The following is a 15201-nucleotide window of genomic DNA, read 5'->3' on the forward strand; positions in this document are numbered from 1 at the left end:
TTTTTGGACTTCTGCAGTTCAGGGGTAACATATGAATCATCATCTATCCAGCTGTACTTACATGAAATTATTCTGACTTGCTAATCTATAAGGACTGAGTCACCATTCATTTCTCCTATATGTCAATCGTCCAACTTAAAGAGCATACCCATGAATGGCTATGAGCCACTTACCAACTAATCTCTGTTCCCCATTGAAAGCCTAGGCAAGAAGGCCTCCACAGCCTTTTCCAACAATCAGGGACTCTTCCGACACAACCCTTTGTGAACTGCCCATCCATCCTCACCCAAGCTCACCCTCTGTCTGTAACTAGGGTCCTCTGTCCTAGCAGCAGAGTTCCTGGCTGCCCCTCACATGGCTAGCTTGTTCTTCCTCTTTAATCTCTTTAATCTCCTCCCATCTGCTCTGGCCTATAAGAGCCTCTTCACTCTTGATCTATACCTGTCACCTTTAAGACCTGACTGGAAGTCCACTGTCCTCCTTAGAGTAGTACTGCCTGACTAGCAATCCTCTGACACACCAATCCTTCTGTACTTATACCTATGTGACACCCCATTACCTCATGATCTCATTTGGCCTTCACAAATGCATGTGACTAGATGCACATGTTATGGATAAGGTACACAGAGAGTCTTGTAGACAATCTGAGGAACACTCTTGTTTAAAGTACAGTTCTAAGTACATATTTTTCTCTTCAGCTTAGATAGTGAGGATTGTCTTCTATTTCTTTGGAATTCTCTGAAGTACTCAGGAAAGTGCTATGTTCAAAGCAGTCACCTAAGACACATTTTCTTAATAAATCAGGAAAGGCAGAAAAATGAAATGAAAGCAGAAAATCTCTCCTAAACTTCCAAGGTTATTTTTGGCCTTCATTTAGGGGGAATCTTTGTTATGCACTATCCTGACAACTGGTTCTTTGCCTCCAAGGACATTATCATAATTTGCAATTAAATATTTATCTGCTTAATATCTGTCTTTCCCTCTAAATTCCACAGAGGCAGAGGTGATATTTGTTTTTTCACCACTGTATACCCAGTGATATCGCTGGCACATAGTGAGAAAAAACAAAACAAAACAAAAACCCCCAAAAACCAAAACCAAAACACTTGAACAGCCATTGTCCTAGTGGGGTAAGTCTGGCTGATTCCAAAGTCTAAATCTTCCCACCTCACCTCTTAGCAAAGGAAGACATGTTCTGGAAATTCCCATATATTCTTTTTTTCTTTTTTAATATTTATTTTGGGGGAGAGCACAATTGGAAGAGGGGCAGATAGAGGGAGACAGGGGATCTGAAGTGGGCTCTGTGCTGACAGGCTGACAGCAGCGAGCCTGATGTGGGACTTAAACTCACAAACTGTGAGATCATGACCTGAGCTGAAGTCAGATGCTCAACCGACTGAGCCACCCAGGTGCCCCTGGAATTTCCCATATTCTGCCTTAACCTACACAATCCCCTCCAAAGTAGCACTCAGGGCTGACTCTGGAAAGAGAAGGAAACAATAGTTCAGAACACGGGCTTGGAATCAGACTGCTTGGATTCAAATCCTGACGTCACCACTTACTAACTGTGTGATCCTAAGTGAGCTCCTTAACCTCCCTGGACTTCAGCTTCCTCATCTATAAAATGGATAGAATAATAACTACCTCATACAATTGTGATGATTAAATGAGATGATGTGTGAAGAGCTCTACACGGTGCCTGGCACCCCATCAGCACTAGGAAACATTAGCTATGAAAATAATTAGCTATCTGTATTCCTGAGAGACAAAAATCTAGAGAATGTGGCTTCCATGGGGGTCAGGGCTGTTAAACTGACTTGACTTTGAGAAACTTAGCTGCAGTGAAATCCAGGGCTCAAGTTTATTCTCATTGCTGACTTCACTGGCTACAGCTCTGCTAAGGCTGGAGGTACAGCTTTCACTGTCTTAGAAATAAAAGAGGCTAAAAATACACAACCTGGCTATGTCTAGGGACAAAGATCAGGACTGCATTAAAGAATTTGAAATACAGCCTCAGGACAGAAGAGCATCTCCTAGGAGTCTTTCTACTCTAAAAACTAATGCCATCTCAGCATAGGCCAGGGAATGGGCTGCAGACAGTTGCTGACCCCACTGGTGTCCTTTCTCCCTCTTACTCTCTTCTTTCACCTTAGTGCAGAGAATAAGAATATTTTTGCAATATTTCATTTCATTTTTGCAATAAAAGTTAAGTGCTCCTCCCCTATTTTCCCCCTTTTTCCCTCAGAGGAGGAATAAATACATGAGTACATATGTAAAAAAAAAAAAAAAAAAATCAATCAAATCAAAAGCTTACAGAATAAAAAATGAGTCACTGTTCAGCCTCCAACTCTATCCATTCCCCTCCAAGGGTCAGTACAATTGACAGTTTGTGTTGATTCTTCCAGGCTTTTTTTCTATGTGTTTACATTTAAACATGTGTGACTTATAAAGCACTATACACAATCTTCTTTTAATTGCTTTCTTAGATGATTATATTTACACATAAACACACAAAGCTTGGAGATTCCCATCAGCCACAGCCATTTACTGAGAGCCTACCCAGTGTCAGTTATTTGGCTGTAAGGTGATAAGCATACATACAGTCTCCACCCTCATGGAGTCAACAGGTTCAGGAGATAGAGAATAAATAAGTAATCAACAAATAATTTAAAAACAAAAAACAATACAAAAGAAATAAGTAAGATGCTAAGTGAGGAAAGCCTCTCTGAGAGGTGGCTTTTTTTTTTTTAATAGGTGGCATTTTTATTTTTTATTTTTTAACTGAGACCTGAAGTATAAGCTGGATCAAGTCATTTGAAGAAATCCAGAAGAGGAAATAGCTTGTGCAAAGGCCCTGAGACAAAAAAGCGCTTGCACTGAAATGAGAGAAGGCTAACATAGGGCTTGATAAACAGGAGGGTGAGTGAGGTTGAAGAGGTCGGCAGGACCAAATAATGTACAATCTTAAGGACCAACGCCAGAAGTTTGATTTTTTTTTGTATGTACAAAAGGAAGCCAATAAAGGTTTTAGGCAGGGGAAAGATGCTATGTGATTTAGATTTTAAATTTGGCTGCTTTATGAAGAATGAATAGGAGGAAGGGGCAATAGAGGAAGTTGGGAGGCCAGTTGGTTGGATATAATACAAGCAAGAGCTGATATTGCTTGGACTGAGGCAGTGGCAGTAGAGATAGAGAGAATGGGTAGCTCTCAGCCATATTTTTGGAAATGGAATCAGCAGGGCTTGCTGACAGGGTATGGGAAAGGGAGAAGGAAAAAATTAAGGATAACTCCCAGCATTTGCCTTGAGTAACTAGGTAAATGGAAGAGGAATAGATTTAGGCACAAAATAGACCATCAGGTTGTTCCCAGTTTTTTACTGTTAAACAATGCAACCCTGAGGATCCTTTACATGTACCTTCATGTACATGTATAAACAGTTCTACAGGACAGTTTTCTAGAAGATTACCTGGTTAAAGAGTATGCACGTTTTAAATTGATAGACAATGCCTTCCAAAAAGTCTCTACTAAAATGCCTCCTAAAAAGTCTCTACAAAATTACCCTACCATTAATAGTGTATTATTGTACCATTAAAGACAACTACAGACATTATCAATCTCTAAAATTTCACAATTTGTGATGATTAGTACAAAAAATGTGTATTTTTAATGTTCTTTTCCTTGACTTTAAGTGAGATTAAGAATATTTTTCTTTCCTTGGACTTTTAATTACATAACTAACACATAAGTACATTCTCCTTGTAAAAAATGTAAACATTGTAGGTAAAGGTAAATTAAATTCCTTTGGACTTTCCTATTCCTTCCAATATGGTTCCCTCCTTCCATCCCAGAGATAACCACTCTAATTAGCTCTATTTGTATGCTTCCAGAAATGTTTCTATGCATTAAAAAAAAATCTACATATACAATCAAAGATTAAGCCTTTTTTAGAAGTCGTATTTCTAGCAGTCATTTTAACATGAACAAAAAAATCTAACTGAAAAGTTTTGCTAAAGGCTCCTCTAAGTAAGTGACATTTAAGTTGAGACCTTCTCTAGGTTAGTTAACAGTTCTGAGCCCTGGTTTCATCACCTGTAAAACAGACGTGAAATAAATGCTGATATAACACATGTAAAACACGTGGCATATACCCAACAAATGTTAATTCTCTTTCCTTAACCTATGCAAGTTAAACTGAGGGATTTGGTGGAAACCAGAAACCGAGCTATTCCTCTAAGGATGAGATGGGAGACTCTACCCAGAAAAAAAATGTTTTTAATGTTATCTTGAAAAAAAACTTTTTTTCATAATAAGCCTCCTGAAAAGATCTGAATTTTTCTTCTAAGATTTTACTATGAAATATTCTGAGCAGTCAAAAAACATAAAACATATAGGTCATTTAAAAGTCTTTTAGCTGTAGTTGTAGTAGTAGTAGACGTAGTAGTAGTAGTAGTAGTAGTAGTAGTAGTAGTAGTGGCTGTTGTAAAGTAGAAAACAAGAGGATTTAAGCATAAAAGAAACTGCTAGAGACTGCTTGTTCACAGTTCCCTCTTAGCCATACCCTGGGAAGCCGACTGCCTGGATATTCCCAGAGAATTTAGGCCTGCAGGAGGTAGTTGCCATTTTAGGCAGGTACTACCTCCAAACACAGGATATGAGCTAACCTTTGGGTCTCACTGCAAGGATGCCACTGGTTCCCCTGGTTTGTCAAAGTACATCCTGTCATCCCTACCTATATGTTCCCGGAGGTTGAGGGTGTAGTTTAAAAGGGCAGACCCCACCACACAGTGTCCTTAATTAAAACTAAGTCAACATGTCCAGGGGCCAGGATATCTCCCTCTGAATGGGAGTCAGCCAAGTTCCATCATGCTCTCTTGTTTGGAACCACCAACAAGAGACATCATTTTATCTGACCTGATAACCAGGGCTTCTTCTCTTTACAAAATATCAGGGGTACTTGTATCATGTACTCACCCAGCTCTACCTTCCCACTTCTCTAGGCTCAAAGCCAGAGATTCCTAAGCAGATCCAAGAATAAGCTTTAACCTCCCAAAATATTGTGTGTGCACATATGCATTAGGGCACGGAGAACTAGGGGTCACACGTCTCATCAGATTTGAAAAAGGGTCTGTTACCCAAAAGATTCAGAAGCATTGTTGAAAGATCTCTCAAACATATTCCCAACTTAAAAGAATTTTTACCCTGCCTTAAGGAGGTAACTGGGGTGGGTAAAGGTCAGCAGTGGAGTATGCACATCCCATACTGCTCCTTGATACATTTTCGGGTAGGGCCCAAAGCACAGAGGGAATCAGGTCTTAAACCTAAATACACAAGTCACAAAAGAGGTCCACTTCTTGCCTAAGGGCATAACCGGGAAAATCAAGCAAGTACCAAAACCTATGGTTCTGCCTTCACTTTTGCTGCACCTGAAGTTTTATCCCTAACTGAGACACAAGACAACTGAGGTGCAGATTAGTAGATGATGATTCTCAGCAGGGGAGCTATCAGCATGTGGACAGGATGATTCTTTACTGTGGGGGCCTGACCCAAACACTGTAAGATAGTTAACATCCCTGGCCATCAGCACTAAGTGCTGATACCACCACCCAGTTAGTGTGATAACCAAAATATCCTCACTTGTTTCCAAAAACTCCCTCCTGGGATCACACCTCCTACACGTGACAACGAATTTTATTGATTGGGGAGAGAAGTTGGTGTAGTGGGTAATATATATGCCACAAACATTTCTTTGTAGAGCTGTTATAGGTTACAAAGTATTTTCACTATGTTTTCTACTATAAATACCCACCAAACCCTCTAAGATAGGTATTATCATCACCTATTTCATAAAGAATGAAATTTGCTCAGAAATGTAATAGCCTTTTCTGAAGGTCATTCAGCTGAGAAGGGGGGAAAAGCTATAAAGTAGGATCAGAGGGGTGCCTGGGTGGCTCAGCTGGTTAAGTGTACAACTCTTGATTTCGGCTCAGGTCATGATCTCACAGTTCATGGGATTGAGTCACAAGTCAGGCTCCGCACTGACAGTGCGGAGCCTGCTTGGGATTCTCTCTGTCCCCCTTTCTCTCTGCTCTTCCCCATTCCACAAGCATGCATGTATGCTCCCTCTCTCTCAAAATAAACATTTAAAAAATAAATAAGGTGGGATCAGAATCTACGTCTTCTGATTCCACACTGTATGTTAAGTAACTGGAATTTAAATAAAAACTTGAAAAACAAAAAGTCTTCTGATTCCAAAACTGTTGCTCTTCCATTCACATGCTCAGAAAGAGCCAGCAAGAGTCTCAAACCAGCTACGTCCATACAGAATAGATGCTTCTTAAAAAGTTTCATGAGAAACACTTGGGAAGGTCTAGAGATTGGCTCCCCAGCTCCCTGCTAAGAAGCTTGTAAAAACTGAGCAGAAACTACTCTGCTTTAAGCTGTAGGTAGGCAGTCCTTAAAACAAGATAACCATCTCCTGAAGTACCAAACACCAGGCTCATCCCTCTTCTTACTTAAAGAAGTGCTGGGCAAGTGGAGGAGGGTACGGCATTCTCTAGTCTAGACTTGGGTTGACAGGCAAGTAGGAAAAAAAGAGAATATATATACCAGCTGTGTTAATGCTTCTAGGGAACCAAAGGCAAGACTACCAGCCCAACTCTGGGTGAGGGAGAAAAGGTGGCAAAAGAAATGAAGAGGGGAGGGGCGCCTGGGTGGCTTAGTCGGTTAAGCGTCCGACTTTTGCTTAGGTCATGATCTCACGGTTCGTGGGTTCGGGCCCCGTGTCGGGCTCTGTGCTGACTGCCAGCTCAGAGCCTGGAGCCTGTTTCAGTCTGTGACTCCCTCTCTCTCTGACCCTCCCCTGCTTATGCTGTCTCTCTCTCTCTCTCTCCTAGAAATAAATAAAACATTAAAAAAAAAAAAAGAAATGAAGAGGGGACAGGAGGAAGAGATGAGGACAAGAACTGAACCATCACATTGTAAACAGTCTAAACCCTTCCTCTACTGGCAAAATTCATCATGTAAATAATTCTGCTAGCCCCTTGTGGTGCTGAACATTATTTACAACACCATTCAAGGACCTCAGAGTACTTCATAAACTGAGAGAAATATGCAGAGTAGTAAAGCTAGGGATGGAGGGAAAAGAGCTTCCAAAAAACCCTATCCAGGTCCTCTCCTACCCAACCCACAACTTTGTTGTGAGGGGATGGAAGACAGAAAAGGTGAGAGAATCTGGAAAAAAAAGAGGATTCTGAACGATAAAAAGAGTAGAGAGCAGGGTGGGAGGCAAAGAAAACCAGAGTATCTCAAGGACAGAGAGGCAGCTTGACAGCTCCACGTCTTTCTTGGGTGATTCATTCTCCCCTGTGGAAGGAAAACGACATACAAAGATGTGGCTTTGCTGAGGGAAGCAAAAGAGAGACTGGAACAGGGAACCCAGGAATTCTAGCTACTCAGTTCATCTCTATTCTGCAACACACTTCTTCATGGATGACAAAATCCCCTTACGGTCCCAACTGGTGCTATTCAAAGAGGGAGCACTAAAGTACCCAGCAAGGAGCTGGGGGAGACAGAGGGCTGTGTGGAGACAGCACCCTCTCTTATCTTCAAAGGAAAAGGTCCTTCCTCTTCTCTGAAGTGCATTTCCGAACTGGAATGAACCCCCGGCCTTTTCCTGGCAGTGCTTCAGCTCAGCTCGGACTTGGGAGAAATGCTTCCCTAGAATGGAGGTGACCAGCCAGTTAACACACTGACTTCAGGCAGCCAGTGCTGCTGTCCCTGGAGCCGGCTGCAGTCAGTTCTGAGGCGGAACTCTGGTCTTGACCACAGAAGCAGGGCCCTGGCTCCAACCAGCCTTCCCAGGCAACCCCGGGGGCAGGGGAGGATCTGTGGTCTCATTTCCTTTCTACCTTGGCTTCTTTTTTCACTTCATTGAAGATTAGCTATTTCCACCACGACCAGTTCCTGTTCTCACCAGCTGTAGCGGTTGTTTCCCCACAGACAGAGCTCTGAAACACTGGTGTGGCTGCCACCTGGACTGTCCCAGCTGAAGACTTGTACCAGACCCAACAAGTCCCAAGCCAGAGGTTTCTTCATCCCAGATAAAACAGCAAGGAGAAGAAATTAAGGGATGGGAAGCAATTCCAAGAACTCCACAGTGGATACACCAGTGTCCATTTTTTAAATCATTTTAATCTTACATAATATGCTCTTTCATATGTGAAAAAATTATATAATGAAAATGTGGAAATGTATACATGTGTTACATAGAAATATGTATATTGGGGCACCTGGGTGGCTCATTTGGTTGAGCACATAAATATGTGTATGTAATAAATCCCCAACAGAGAGCAGAGATCTCTGTTTGGCCAACAAAAGATGGCCAAAACACTTATGATGAAATGCTGAAAGAAAAATGCAAAGTAAAACAAGACACCATTTCTCATTAATGAAATTGGCAAAGTTTTTAAAATGTTAAACATCCAGTAATGTTTATCTTACAGAGAAAGGGAGAGATGCACACAGTGAAAAAGCTATCTAGTACAACTTTTTTAGAAGCATATTTCTCAAAAGACTTTAAAAAGCATATACCCTTTGACCCAATAATTACATTTCTAGCAATTTATCCTAAATAAATAATCAGAGATGCACACAAATATTTGCGCACAGGATAGTCTTCACGGTGCTATTTATAGTTGCAAAAAAGAGAAATATAAGATAACACAGTAAGAAAGTACTGTGTTATGGAACACTATCCAGCCATGAAATTATAATACTGAAGAATGTTTAAACAAAGGAGAAAATGCCTAAGATAGTAAAATAAAAATCAGTTTACAAAACAATTTGCACAGTATAATCCTAATTGTTAAAATATATAGAAGTACATCAAAATGTTAATAGTAGATGGTGAGAATACAGGTGATTTTAATTCTCTTTTTTTATTTAAACTTTTTTAACATTTATTCATTTTTGAGAGACAGAATGTGAGTGGGGGAGGGGCAGAGAGAGAGGGAGACACAGAATCAGAAGCAGGCTCCACCTCTGAGCTGTTAGCACAGAGCCCAGTGTGGGGCTTGAACTCACGGACTGTGAGATCATGACCTGAGCTGAAGCTGGATGCTTAACCAACTGAGCTACCCAGGCATCTCTTAATTCTCTCTTTTATTCTTTTCTATACAGTTTATACTTGTTATATTTTTAACTTCTAAATTTGCTTAACAAACATGCATTATTGTCATAATCAGGAGAAAAGAAGCTATTCTCAATCCTCCTCCCTCCCCTTGAGGATACTCACACACATTACTCCCTCTCTAAAAAACATTTGACAATGTGTATTTAGGACCTGAAAAACTTTATATCCTACCACCTAGCAAGTTCAATTTTGGGTTTCCATCAATCCTAAGGAAAACTGTAAATATCAAAAGGGTTTTATACACCAAGATGTTCATCACAGCATTGTTTTTTTTTTAATTTTTTTTAAATGTTTTTATTTATTTCTAGGAGAGAGAGAGAGAGAGCGTGAGCAGGGGAGGGTCAGAGAGAGAGGGAGTCACAGACTGAAACAGGCTCCAGGCTCTGAGCTGGCTGTCAGCACAGAGACGGACGCGGGGCTCGAACCCACGAACCGTGAGATCATGACCTAAGCAAAAGTCAGACGCTTAACCGACTAAGCCACCCGGGTGCCCCATCATCACAGCATTGTTTATGATGGCAAACAGAAGCAAACAACCTAAATGTCCAACGATAGAACAATTAAGCACACAATGGTACATTCACTTGAGGCACCACTGTAAAGCATTTAAAAATGTCTACAATGACTAGCCTGGGAAAACTAGTGAAATAACAAAGCCAAACCCCTCCCCCCCAAACAAACAAAAAACACCCCAGGCTGGATTAAAAAACTATATAGCAATATTACAACACTGTACAAAACCTTATGCAGAGAAAAAATATAAAAAGTTTTAAAACATACTGGCTCCATTTGGTAAAGGAACTAGAGAAAATGTGGATGCTTTTCTTCAATCTAAATCTCTAATCTTTTCTCCTTTCTAAATCTCTCATACTTTTCTTAGGGAATGAGAGTATCACTTGAAGAGAAAAAAAGAAAAAAAGCTGAAACTCCCTTTGAGCAAAGAAAACATTCCCAAATGACAAGAAGTCCACTCCATCAGTCCTATGCCCGTACCCCACACCTTCCCCCAGCCTAAGGCAGGGTCATATGGGAAGGTGAAAGGAATGAGGCTCCTAAGGTCTTCTCAATGGGGTCTCTGAGCAAGGGGGTTCCTCAGACCAGCTGCTGTCAAGGGTCCTTTCCCTCCCCCATGTCCTATTTCAGCCTGAACTAATTCACCACAATCCCCAGGGCTGGGAAAAAAATTTCCACCATGGCCATTTGGAACTTGATATTTAGTCCAAGTTGTTCCCAGCCCCTTTCTGTGTCAAAGGAGGTCCTCAAGGCCACTTAGAGAACTAGAACCCAGCTTAGCTTAGCTCCCACATCAATGCTACACTTACAGCAAAACCCCAAGCCATCAGTCATCACCAGGGAAATGTGAGAGGAAGACCCATGGCAGGGACAGGCTCTGTCATACAACCCCACCCTACTGCCCTGACAGCCTCCTCCTGAGGGATATCCAGGGTTTTTTCTGGCGTCAGAACCTTCAGACTGTGTTTCAAGTCTGTAATAAGTCAGCAAAGAGAGAAATGAGGCTGCAAACACAAGGGCAGACAGCTATCCTTCCAAAGCTCTTAAAGCCCCCTGCCTCCCCTCTCTATTTAAGCAAAGGCCAGTACTGGCCAAAATACTAGTTTCTGAGAAACTGAGCTTGGGTAGTGATCTAGTTGGGACCAAAACACAGACTAGGGCTTTATCAGACTGGAGATGGATTCTGATTCTGGTATTAATAGAGAAGCTCCAATAGCTGCACCATCCCTAAACTTGTCAGTACTCAACAGAATAGGAGCTGCTGCTCAGACAGGGGGTAAGGAAGGAACCCAAAGAAAGAACATAACACAGATTCACAACCCTTTTTCATATTAGGGCACACCTAGAAAATAATACTATCTGTACAGAAAATGGGATAAATGGTGGAACTAATCCCAATCAGAGGTGGCCAATCAGGGGGTTGCCTGGGTTAAGCGGTTAAGCATCCAATTTCAGCTCAGGTCATGATCTCACAGTTTGTGGGTTCGAGCCCCACATCAGGCTCTGTGCTGACAGCTAGCTCAGAGCCTGGAGCCTGTTTCAGATTCTGTGTCTCCCTCTCTCTCTGACCCTCCCCTGCTCACACTGTTTCTCTCTCTCAGAAATAAATTAAAAACATTAAAAAAAAATAAAAATAAAGAGGTGACCAATCAGGGACCTCAGCTGCCTCCAGGGATAAGGGAATCAGTATGCCAGCATAGCAGTAGGGAAGCCTTGGATTAGGGGACTGGGCTGGGTTAGGACTCTTGCCATCAGTGTCCTGAACAAATCACCTCATGGCCTCAGACCCTGAGCTCTCCAACTCGGCTGAGAGGCTGTGGGTCAGATCATGTATCTATACCAGAAAGCTGGGAGCCTGTGGTCTTGACTCACAATGATACAACTTTCCCAGCCAGTGTGCTTTTCAGGGGGGAGTTTCCACAGATACACTGGAATTGGGGGAAGCCCTCCATCTGACAGCAAATATCATATCTTGAGTCTAGCTATACAGAATAGGGTAATTGGTTTCATCAGATTTCTAAACTTAAAATCCTTTTTGGGAGTACAAGTGATCTCAGATCTGAGTCACTGCTGAGAGTTACAAATTTAAAAGCTACCACTTACTGCGCATATAGTAGATGCCAGACTCTAAGTACTTGACTTCCAGTTTCATTATATGCACAAAGCAACTTCATGTGGCAAATGCTATTATTACCCCCATTTATAAGAAACTGGGACTCAAAAATATTAAGCAATTTGCTTAAGTTCAATCGCTTTTCTAAGACTTTTCAGAGACTGTGGAGAGGCCAGTATTTCAGTCTACTTTGACTTGAAAATCCATCCATACGCTTAACCAGGACACCAGTATGTCGCCTCAACAAACTCCCAAATAGCTTTTTCAGAAACCAAATCAATCATAGTGATGTTGACAATCTGGGAAAGAAAAAAGTAAGAAAGGAGCAGCTTCTCTGACTCATAGTCAAGAAAAAAATCGAATCTATATTGAGTACCTACTGGGTACCAAGAGCCTTATATACATGGCTCATCTAATTCTCATAAACCTCCCAGGACAGAAATTATTATCGCATTTTCTAGATAAGGAAATCTATAAAATTTATAGATGAGGCTTAGAGAGGTTAACACAATTACTAAGACAGCCCTTGCTTTTTCTACTATAATACTACTACAATATGCTTCTCCTGACTATTGAAGAAATACACCTGAGCTTGCTCTAGGTTCAAATATCCAACAGCTATTACTGTTCCCAAACAGGGGGACAGTAGAAAGAAGGATAGTAAAAAGGGCATGTTTCAGAAGCAGAGGAAAGAGAGTTCTTTAAGAATCCCCAGAGAAGAACTCAAATTCCCAAGAAAGCATGATTTTCCTATGTTGGAAAACTGAGGTAAAATGCCCTCCTCCCATAAGACAGCTAACCAGCCCTGGCCTGCCCTGTCCCAACCCGCCCCCCCCCCCCCCCCCCCCCCCCCCCCCCCCCCCCCCCCCCCCCCCCCCCCCCCCCCCGCCAGCAGCAGCAGCTCAGGCACACAGAAAAAAGACCAAAACAAAAGCCAAGAGGAAACAAATCAAAACTTTATACAGAAAGTATAACTTGCAACTGGGTGGTCCTGACTCTGACTTGACCTGTGCTCTCTGGGTGCTCTGGTTAGTAATCAAGACAACACGTGCATTTTGTGGATATTAAGCCATCAATTTGCCAACTAACTAAACAAACTTGTCATCCTAGTTCCAATAAGGACATGATTGACTCTGGTTCTGAGCTCTCACAACCAACGGCCTGGCAGCCCCTACCTAAGACAGCTCCCCACCCAATCCACCTCAACCCAGCCCTTTCTCTCCATTTTCTGTAACTACCTCGGGCCAGCTCACTGGGGGGTTTTCACACCCCCACTGGAGTACAGATTCCCTCCCACTCGTTTCCTCAACAGTTGAGCTCTTGTTCTCAAGGGCACCAAATCCCAATCTCTCCTCCTCAGCCTCTGAGTTGGCTACAGCGTATTAGTAATCACTGACTCACCCATCCCCTTGAGGAGGCTGAGGGAAATGCAGAGGGCCACAGGATGTGTGGCCTAGATCCCTTTGGCCCTCTGCAGAGCTGACGGGCAGAGAGGTGCCAGGAATGCCTCTTAGTTGGCTGTGGTACCAGTGGGCTAATGTCAGGCTCTCCATTGGAGAGGCCAGGATCTCTAGACAGTCCCACTGATGCCAACAGATCTAATCTCCCTATCCCAAGGCAGATGTAATCCAATAAGGCTGCTAAGTCCACAACTATTCCCTCTTCAAGGGCAAAGGCAAAGTCGGCCCTTCAGTCCATACCAACAATAACAGCAGCATTAACTCCTTTAGAGAGTTCTTTGAGGAACTGAGAACTATTTCTCCAAGTTTCTGAAAGGTTTACCTCTACTTAACAAATGTTCCGTCACCCAGTTCACTTTCTTTCTCCAAAACTTCATTTTTACCTCCAACATATTTTCTGGCTCCATCTCAGTGATATCAGCTCAGATCCTCTCTATCCACAGGGCCATTGATACCAATGTCCAATTCCCATACCAAAGGAGAATCCCAAAGTCAGCTTAAAATTCATCTATACAGGTCTTTGGGGAAGCTACAGAAAGGCTAAAAAGAAGCACAGGCAAAGAACACAAACCAGCCACCAGGGCTTAACATAAAAAGGAGGAGAAAGGGAGGCGGGATAGTTTGTGTATTGTTTCAATTGGAAAAATACACTGGTGAAATGGCTTATCCACATGTTCAGCCTTTTAGGCAAATCCACTATAACTTTGCAGGATGCCTGCAGGCCATTCTGAAAATAAGTAGAATGGCATCACTCTTTATTCCACCCCTTTCTAGAGCTCCCAGCCCCCTCTGCATCCCCCTTCTCTCCCCCCAAACATCTGGTCTGGACTAGAAGTGGGACCCACTCCCTGGGAAGCCTCCATATTAACAAGAGAGGCAGTCTCCCCAGTCAGAGAACCCTGACTTAGGCTGAGGAAGGGGCCGGCCCCAAGTTTCTCAATTCCCCTGGCACCAGCCAGAGACTTAGAAATGAGAATTCCAGGGACCCAGGAAGGCTGTCGGGGAACTGGGGAGAAGTGAGAGGGTTGCACAAGGGGGCTGGGAGGAGGGAGAAGTGTGGATCCTGGGGAGGTCCCAGGCTGAGGACCCCCTCCTCCATAGTGTCCAGCGGTTGAGGCCGCGGTCGAGAAGTCCCCGACGGGGCTGTCGGGCAGCCAGCGGCTGCTCAGAGGTTGCCAAGAAGGCAGTGGGTCTGTCGGAAGCCCCCCCCTTAAGGGGTGGGCCGAATGGGGGAACCGAGGCAAAGTCCTACCCTGGGCGCTGGGACCTCGGGGACGGTAAGAGGGGGAAGGGACTGGGCTCAGTTCTCACCAGCACCAGGGCGAACCTCTCTTCCAGTTCACAGGGCTCAGGCATCGGCATCTTGCCGGGCGGCGGCAGCAGCGAGACTGAAGGCGGCTCCCCCGGGCCCCCCTCGGCGCTCTCCAGGTTGCCCATCGCGGCGGGGCCCCCTCGGGGGCCTCAGCCCCCCACCTCCACGCCCGGGGGCCTTGGGCTCGGCAGCTCCGACCCGGCTCCTCCCTCAGCGCCGGCTCCACTAGTCTCGACTCTTCTGCCCCGTAAGGGGCGCTGGGAGCTCTTCAGGGTCCCGCAGTCGGTGGCGCGCGGCGAGGGCGGAGGCAGCGCAGCGGACAGCGGCACCGAAGCGACCCGCACGGAGGCCACCGCTCTAGCTCACACCAGCCGCCTCGCCGCTCTCGGCGCGCTGCTACTGCCGCTGCCCCTCCCCGCCCCCTCGCGCTCTTCCCCTTCCCTGCCCCACCCCCCAACTTCGCTTCCTCCCACCCACTCCCGGCCGAGTCTCCTGCTTCCCCCCCGTGAGCCGACTGCAGCCCGCGCGCCGCGAGCCCCATTCATGCAGGGCCCGCCTCCCGCCCACAGGCCTCCCAGGCGTCCCGCCCCGCCCCCAAGCCCCTGATTGACG

At 44.2% G+C, this 15201-nt stretch overlaps 1 protein-coding gene across 5 annotated transcripts in view; it reads right to left on the reverse strand.

Annotated features, from left to right (window-relative positions):
- FMNL3 (formin like 3) overlaps nt 1–14977 on the reverse strand; it is a 54567-nt gene extending 39590 nt beyond the window's left edge. For all 5 annotated transcript variants that reach the window (XM_039241426.1, XM_039241423.1, XM_039241425.1 and 2 more), the window contains exon 1: nt 14589–14977. In XM_039241426.1, coding sequence (XP_039097357.1) covers nt 14589–14714 — 126 coding nt within the window. In that variant the 5' untranslated portion in view covers nt 14715–14977. The remainder of the gene's footprint in view (nt 1–14588) is intronic.
- Nucleotides 14978–15201: the final 224 nt, after the last annotated feature.

This window comes from Hyaena hyaena, unplaced genomic scaffold (assembly GCF_003009895.1).
Source record: "Hyaena hyaena isolate Hyena2069 unplaced genomic scaffold, ASM300989v1 scaffold_192, whole genome shotgun sequence".
Taxonomy (NCBI): domain Eukaryota; kingdom Metazoa; phylum Chordata; class Mammalia; order Carnivora; family Hyaenidae; genus Hyaena; species Hyaena hyaena.